Below are 8777 nucleotides of genomic sequence, written 5' to 3' on the forward strand. Positions count from 1 at the left end.
TTTTTGTTATTTATCAGGTATTTTGCTTTCCTTAAATTCCATTCTTTCTAACTTAACACTTTCTTACCTCTTTTATTCACATATTTATGTGCTACTGTGCTTTTATACCCACAACTGCTTTTTTTGACTTTTTAATATATATTCTTTAATATCGTTAAAACTTTTTCCAAAGTCCATTCCCAAATTTAACTAATCAAACATTTGCTGGGTTTCAGGAGTGAGTGGGTGGTAAGGAAATGGAGGTGGTGGAGGTAATGAAGAGATAAACTCCTATGGATTTGGGTGGTCTTGGAAGGCTTTGTCGACAAGGGCGGACTTGGTGCTGACTCTTTAAAGACTGAAGAGAAATGAAATACTAGATCCCTTTCCACCTTTCTGTCCCCAAAGATAAGGAATCAACCATGAATTGATAGTTTTCAAGATTATGTCCTGGAGCAAAATACCAAGAGTGTGATTTGCTTCTCTCTTTGAATCATCTCTTCTCCCATGTGGGTAGAAAATGAAGTGGGAGATGGATGCTGACCTCCTCTGGAAAAACCTGAAGCTGTGGTTTAGACTATCTCTTCTCTATATACTGTGACATGTGGGCTTCCCTCTGGCTGTTTGCCTTTTACTTCCTTAGTGCCCTTAGCCTGGTTCCAGAAAATGAAAGGGAAACCACACAACTTTCTTGGGTTTGAAGCTACCTTTAAGTTTGCTCCTAATCTAGATAAAGAATTCCTCCATGGAATCCATGGTAGCAGATTAGAGACATAAATTGGGATTTGGAATTAAGGTTAGAGAGTGAGATAGAGAAACAGTGAATGCGTATTACTTCCTTCTGTGTACATATTTTCCTTGTGGAACTCTCAGGAAAATAGGTATTTATGGCAAGACAGCTGGGTTCCTGCCATTTCTCAGTCTATTTGCCTTTAATATGGTTGCATCTTCTTGGTCTAGAAGACAAAGCCCTTAATATATTGAGAATGAAATCTCTGCAGTAGGATAGGTCTCCCATTGTATATTTCTCCCCCTGCAAGTGCAGCTGCAGACCTAGAGGCTGTTAGCTTATAATTAGCAAGTAGGATCTGAATTACCAGGGATATTTGGAGAGCCAGGCTGTCTGCCTTGGTTGTCTCAGACCGCATGAACCAAATTCTATACAAAAATGATAACACTTTTGTGTCTTAATTGTACTTACTGGACTCAGGTGCTGGAATTCGTTTCTAAAGCCAGTGGAAAGATCACATCCAAATGAGCAAAGCTCCAAGACACTGATTTTTAGTTTTTAGATTATTGAATTGTATCTTGTCCACCTCCCTAACATTTCTTCCTTTTCACTTCAGGAGAAAGAAAACGAATATCTCTTTAAGTATCAGACATGAGTATTGTACAGTTTAACCCAGAAGTGTGGTGTGTATAAGAAGTATAAGAGCATTATTATGCAAGGAATATTTGGTCATTTGGAACTAAGGTTGGGGAAATCTCAATGAAATCATTAAAATCTAAGGAATAAAATGAAAATTAAGACCTATGCTTGGAACATTGACTCTAGAAATCAGACTTTCTTGGAGACAGGGGGAAATGAGGCAGTGAGAATAACTATCGTACTTGATATGTGAGCAGAAAAATATTAATTCTGTTTCACATGGAAGCCACTAGGGATTTAGGAGAGAAGAAGATCAGCTTTAAAAACAGGCCAAAAGGAAACTAGAATATGAATATGAAAAATGTAAAATGCACAAGATATTAAGTAAATGAAAGAGGCCTTCGGGGAAACTTAGGGCCTAGAGTTCCCACTTGTGCAAAATCTCGTACTTCCAAGATACCAATGTAAGTTAGAGACTTATTACTATAAGTCAGTCTCTTGATCACAGTCCTGAGATGCTATATGGTCCACAGAAGAACTCTGTTCTCTTAGGCCAGGTGACTTCCTTTGCTCCTTTCCTCTTCACTGTGTCATGTATAGTAAAACATTAATTTTATATGTTTTAAAGTCATAATTTAAAATTCTTCAAATATAGATCTTAAAATTATGCTGAGCTAAAATTTTGCTAACCAAATTAGTCTACCGAGTACAAAAGCAATTACATGAAGTTTCAGTATTTAATGGTGCTGTGGGTGAATGCACTAGACTGCAAATTCGGTTTGAACTACAATGGCAATGGTTCAAGCTCACCAGCTGCTTGGAAATCCTATACAGAATCGCTATCTGTTGGAACTGACTCGATGACTGTTAACAACAGTAGCCAATATAGGAGCCCTGGTATAGCACTACAAAGTAATGCACTGGACCACAAAGTTTATTTGAACCAGAAGGTCAGCAGTTCAAACCTACAGGCCATTCCTCAGAAACCTTATACAGGTCACTGTGAGTTGAAACTGACTTGATGGTACTTAACAACATAGCCATTATTAAGGACCTTTTCTGTTATGGTGCCATAGGATAAACACTTGTCCTGAAGGTCGATTTGAACTTCAGGGTTGACAGTTCAAACTCACCAGCCAGCTCCTTGGAAACTCTATACAGGGTCTCAATGAGTCAGAACCGACTTGACAGTACTTAACCACAAACAACAAGTGATGTAGTAGGTTTTCTGTGAGCAGAAAAATATTAATTAAATTTCACATGGAAACCACTAGGAATTTAGGAGAGAAGAGGATCAGCTTTAAAAACAGGCCAAAAGGGGGAGAACAAACAAGATGGAAGATAAGGTAGAAGTGTAGTGAGGAGCTCCATCAGCAACAACACAGAATACCGGACCAAGCAAGCTCACGGGATGGTCGCAGAACTCTGAACCACTTATAAAGGGATTATTTAGAAAGTTGGAAGGCTTACAGCCAGTGAAATTTGTAGCAGAAGCAAGAAATCCAGTGCTTTCTAATCCAAGGTGCTCAGCTGCTCCCTGAGCAACCATCTTGGGCAAGACGGAACTGGGGAAGGATCAGATCGGCCATGGACGCCTGACAGAACTACAGAGATAAAGGTGTGGATATTCTTTGTTCATATCTGCTTATTGGTGTCTCCTGTCTGTGCACCTCCATTCTGGTGATTAGAGGGGGTGCCGGAGTGAGCAGACACCCAACCCCCATCCCTGGAGGGTTCTGTTACACATGCGCACAGATCTCCTGGAAGTTTAAAGGGACAGTGTCCACTTAAATCCAAACGGCAGCGCAAAACAGCCACAGCCAGCCCTGAACTGTTTATCACTAGGAAAAAGGCCAGAATAGGGGTTGTGGAGTAGGATAGGCAGACTAAAAAGGAAACAGGCCAAAAATTAAATTCTGGGTTACATCATAATGACTGACAGTGGCATCTTGAAATTTCTCAGGAAGAAGAGTGAAAAGGGAAGCCCATCTCCTGATCACAGCTACCTAGAGGCAATCAGAAAACATAAAAAATACAAGAATACACACCCATCTAAGTTTTAAGGCCACAGGTAACCACTGAATATGCCAAAAAAAACAGAAACAGATGACCATATCAGCATATGTCCAGAAACGAGATAAAGTGACTGAGACAAATGAGCTGGATGTAGACCTACACTCCATACTGGAAGGAGGGCAGACTTTGGAAATGCCTGAAAAGGAATTCAGAAAAATGATTATAAAGTATATCAAAACATTTTATAATGGAGTTGAGATAAATAAGAAAGAAGTCAAGAAAGCGCTATAGGAGCAATTAAGTAAGATAGATACAGCATTGGAAACAATTTAAAACCTACAGAAAGAGGTCCAAACGATTAATAATAGAATATCAGAAATGGACAATTCACTGAAAGGGCAAAGGAGTAGAATTGAAGAGATGGAAGCCAGAGCTAGTGAACTAGAAGATAAATCTCTCAATACCACTAAGATAGAAGAACAAACAGAAAAAAGGATAAAAAAAAAATGAAGATGTTAGACAACATGAAGAAGAATAACTTAAGAATTATCAGCATTCCAGAACATGAAGAGTCACACAAGTCCACAGAGGAAATAGTTAAAGAACTTTTGGAAGAAAACTTCCTGAATATCATGAAAAGCAATGAGATAAGTATCCAAGAAGCTCAACAAACCCCAGGAAAGATAGACCCTAAAAGAAAAACACCAAGACATACAATAATCAAGCTCTCCAAAATCAAAGATAAGGACAGAATCCTGAAGGCAGCTAGGGAAAAGAGATGTGTAACATACAAAGGCAAACAAATCATACTAAGCTCGGATTTCTCAACAGAAACCATGCAGGCAAGAAGGCAATGGGGAGACATACATAAAACCCTGATAGAAAAAAAAACTGCTGACCAAGACTCCTCTACCCAGCAAAGCTGTCAATCAAATATGACAGTGTAATCAAAACATTCCAGGATAAACAAGAGCTAAGGGATTTTGCCAAAGCCAACCCTGCTGCTATGAAAAACATCCTAAAGGTTGGGTTCTCTGGACAGAGTACCAACAAGAACAGACAACAGAGATTGATGTATGTGGCAGCATCACCTGGAAGTCAATCAACAAATGGAAGAGTCGAGAACAGAATAAAATTATAAGAACAAATTCAGAGGATCTGGGAGGTACAAGTTTTGTAACAAAAATGGAGGAGCAGTTAATCTTACACTCCTAGGACCATCAAGGAAGAAGAGCACAAGCGGAATGTGGGACCTTATCCAGAGAAGCAGCGATGCCAGAGATGTTGGCAGAGATGGGGACATGGAGAGGGGGAGTGGTTGACAACTCTAGATTCATGGGAAGAGAGGGACTAAGAGATGATGGTCATGATGCAGACTTGCAGAATATGCCCTTTGGTGCTGTAAATTATATATGCCTGAGTGTTTTGTTTTGTTTTGTTTTGTTTTAATTAAAAAAAGAGCTAAAGGGAATTGAGAGAAATACTGTTATCTAATGGTACATGGAGAGGAATGTAATCATTGTGATGAAACAAGTTGTATGATTTATTGAATGTAAAACTGAAGATCTTCCCTGTAAACATACACTCAATCTGCCATAAAAACTTAAAGGAAAAAAAACAACTACACACAAAACAAGCCAAAAGGGACTTAGAAAATGAATATGGGCTTCTAACTGCAAGGTGAGAAATGACTTAATGACTTGATAGCATTGCATAAGTAAGTAAGGTAATAGTCAATATTAGAAGAATGCTGGTGGCACAGTGGTTAAGCACTAGACTGCTAACCAAAAGATTAGCAATTCATATTTAACTAGCCACTCCCTGGGAAAAAGATGTCACAGTCCATTTCTATAAAGGTGATAGTCTGGGTACATTATGGAGTAGTTCTACTCAATCCTGTTGGGTCACTACGGGTATCACTAATATTATGTGCATGGAAAATTATCAGTCAAATGAAATAATTAACTTCAAGTTGGAAAAGAATATGGTTTAATGAATTTTTCCACCTTCTCTAAATTCATGCAGGTAATATATGCTTTGAACACTAAAAATGATGAGCATGAATCTGCAATTCAAGCCCTCAAGGATGCTCATGAAGAAGAAATCCAACAAATTCTTGCAGAAACAAGAGAAAAAATATTGCAGTATAAAAGCAGAGTAACAGAGGAACTGGACCTTAAGAGAAAGATTCAAGCTTTAGAAGCTTCACTAGAAGATCACATGAAAATGAAGCAGCAGGCTTTGACAGAATTTGAAGCTTATAAGCACAGAGTGGAGGACATGCAGCTTTGTGCAGAAGCCCAACATGTCCAACGTGTAGTAACCATGTCTAGAGAAGTTGAAGAGATTAGAAAGAAATTTGAGGAAAAGTTACAGAGCTTCGGACAACTCCAAGTACAGTTTGAAAAAGATAAACGATCGGCACTGGAAGAGTTACGAACTGCTCACAGACGGGAGATCCAAGAGCTGCTGAAGTCACAACAGGATCATAGCGCCTCTGTAAATAAAGGACAGGAGAAGGCAGAGGAGCTGCACAGAATGGAGGTTGAGGCCTTAAACAAAACACTTGAAGAGCTAAGACATGAACGGAAAAAATTAATTGAGGATTATGAAGGCAAATTGAATAAAGCTCAATCCTTTTATGAACGCGAGCTTGATACTTTGAAAAGGTCTCAGCTTTTTACAGCAGAAAGCCTACAGGCTAGCAAAGAAAAGGAAGCTGATCTTAGAAAAGAATTTCAGGGGCAAGAAGCTATTTTACGGAAAACCATAGGAAAGTTAAAGATAGAGTTACAGATGGTACAGGATGAAGCTGGTAGTCTTCGTGACAAATGCCAAAAGCTACAGAAGGCACTTGCTACAGCAGAGAACAATGTTCAGGTAAGTAAAACATATGCCATTCAACACGCAGATTCCTCCCCCTAGTCCTGCCTCATTTTTCTCCTTTAAATATATTTGGTTTGTAGAGCATGGGGTAATATGACTAGCTTAGAATCCTCTTTTCATTCAGACTGCTGTTAACTTTTTTCTCTTCTTCTTCTTTTACTTTTACTGTTTTTCCTTTTGTGAGAAAATCAATGATGGGATAAGTTTTGTTACACACTAGTTATTGTTTCATACTAGAATTTTAATATTAATGCCCCAGGAGATAGCCTTAAACTCTTGCTGCTTGTTTATGAAAAGATTTTATTAAAATAACATGTTGGTTTTCCATAAGTGGTTTGGGACAGTTAACATATTAGACTTAGGAAAGTACCAACCATACCTCCCACAACACTCTCCACTCAATTTGGTTTAATAATCCGTGGCAATGGCCACACAGAATTCAGACCCCATACTCAAAGTTGTGGCATTTATTAGGGAACTTTACACGTTATAATTTGGATTCCAGTCAGCTGCTGATAAATGCCTACAGAACATACCACTCCACCATAAGCTTCAGCTTGAAGGCACTCAGCTCTAGCTCCATGGGTCAGCAAACTTATGTATCTGGAGGCAAGCTTCCTGCCCAGAGTCAGCTTTACTTGGTCTCAGCACTAGGAAACTCACTGCTCTGTTTGATGCTCTGGTTCTTGTTTCTGCTGATGCTGCTCCTCTGCCACTCCTCTACTGTCACAGCTTTCTGTCTCCGGGTTGAGGAGTTCACCACACAGGGAACTTGGAGTCCAAAGGATGTGTTCCCCTCCTGGCTTTTGATAGTAATGACATCCTTCCTCCTGCTTCTGAGATAGGAGTTATTTTATACTCATGCTAGAGTTTCAAGTTTTTACAATTACAATGAACTCTGCTAACATACACCCTAAAACATGTCTTCCTATCAGTATCTTCTCCCACCTTCTCTTGTGCAGAAATCTTGTTTGGTGAGAGTTAGAGACTATGACCAGACGAGATCTTAGATAATTCACTATGTACCACAGTAATTCATTGCATTGGCCACATAGGACTCACAAACAATACTCAAGATGATGGGGCTTTTTAGAGATGTTGTTGTGTTTTTGTTAAGTGCTGTTGAGTCGGTTCCGACCCATAGCAACTCTGAACAGGGTTTCCAAGGCTGTAAATCTTTATGGGAGCAGAAAGCCTCATCTTTCTCCCGTGGAGCAGCTGGTAGTTTCGAACTGCTGACCTTGCGGTTCACAGCCCGATTCATAACCACTACGCTACCAGAGCTCCTTTTTTGAGATGTTAACTGAGTACAATTTAGAATCAGAAACAGCTTAGGAAACAGCAGTTCTCTGGTCAGTAGCGTCCCTTCTCAACCATACCACTTGTCCTCAAGCTTCTCAGCCATGTGGCCCCTTGGCTTCTGCCCTGCTCTGGCAAGTGTTACAAAACTCCTTTTAACTCTGTGAAAAAATGCCTAAAGGGCAACCAGTTTTGCAGACTCCTGCCCAAAGACACTCAGCTTCCTCAGTCCTATCTGGGAAACCTGCTACACTCTCCCTCTCTTTCTCTGATGCTGCCACCGCTTTCTGAGCAGGAATTTTCATGCTCCACTTGCAGCTTTTTTTTCTTGATAGTCCTGGGATCATCTGTCTCTGCTTCTGAGCTGGTTACTTTTAAACCTAGCATGATGGCAAAACTAACCAGTCTACATTAGAGTTGTCAGATTCAAAAGACTAAGGTGCGCCTGACCCAAGCCATGGTATTTTCAATAACCTCATATGCATGCGAAAGCTGGACAGTAAGTAAGGAAGACCGTAGAAGAATTGATGCTTGAGTTATGGTGTTGGAGGAGAATAATGAAAGTACCATGGGCTGCCAAAAGAACCAACAGATCTGTATTGGAAGAAGTGCAGCCAGATGGCTCCTTGGAGGCCAGGATGGCCAAACGTTATCTCTCATACTTTGGACAAATTGTCAGGAGGGACTAGTTGCTGGAGAAAGGATATCATGTTTGGTAAGGTGGAGGGTCAGAGATAAAGGGGAAGACCCCCAATGAGATGGATTGGCCAAGTTTCAGCATCACTGGGCTCAAGCGTGGCAATAATAGTGAGGTTGGCCCAGAATCGGGCAGTGTTTCGTTATGCTGTGCATAGGGTCGCTATGAGTCGGTACCGACTCGATGGCACCTAACAACAACCAAAACAACAACCCCCTATTTTTATGGTCCTATGCAATCATTTTATGAGAATTACAAAGATTATGGTAGAAAAGCTGTAATTCACTATACCACAGACTTTTCTACCCATTGGCACTTTCATACATGAAGGATTGCTTTCTACCCTCTTTCACAGTTACATCTTCTATAATTCATTTTTACAATCACAATTAACCCTATTAACAGTCACTCACAATTGAATCATATAATCTTTTTTTTATTATTATTAAATGTTTTTATTTTGGATTGAGTGAAAGTTTACAGGGCACATCATCAGCTTCACATTCAACCATTCATATAGCTTGTTTCATT

General features: G+C 39.7%; 1 protein-coding gene across 3 annotated transcripts in view; it reads left to right on the top strand.

Annotated features, from left to right (window-relative positions):
- The window catches only part of FAM184A (family with sequence similarity 184, member A), a 210548-nt gene that overhangs the window by 76883 nt on the left and 124888 nt on the right, over positions 1-8777 (top strand). For 2 of the 3 annotated variants that reach the window (XM_006839885.1, XM_006839884.1), the window contains exon 1: positions 5386-6244. In XM_006839885.1, the coding sequence (XP_006839948.1) occupies positions 5585-6244 (660 nt within the window). In that variant the 5' untranslated portion in view covers positions 5386-5584. Of the gene's footprint in view, positions 1-5385; positions 6245-8777 lie in introns of those variants that run through there. The other variant, XM_006839883.1, reaches the window with a different exon arrangement.

This window comes from Chrysochloris asiatica, unplaced genomic scaffold (genome assembly GCF_000296735.1).
Source record: "Chrysochloris asiatica unplaced genomic scaffold, ChrAsi1.0 scaffold00027, whole genome shotgun sequence".
NCBI classification, from domain to species: domain Eukaryota; kingdom Metazoa; phylum Chordata; class Mammalia; order Afrosoricida; family Chrysochloridae; genus Chrysochloris; species Chrysochloris asiatica.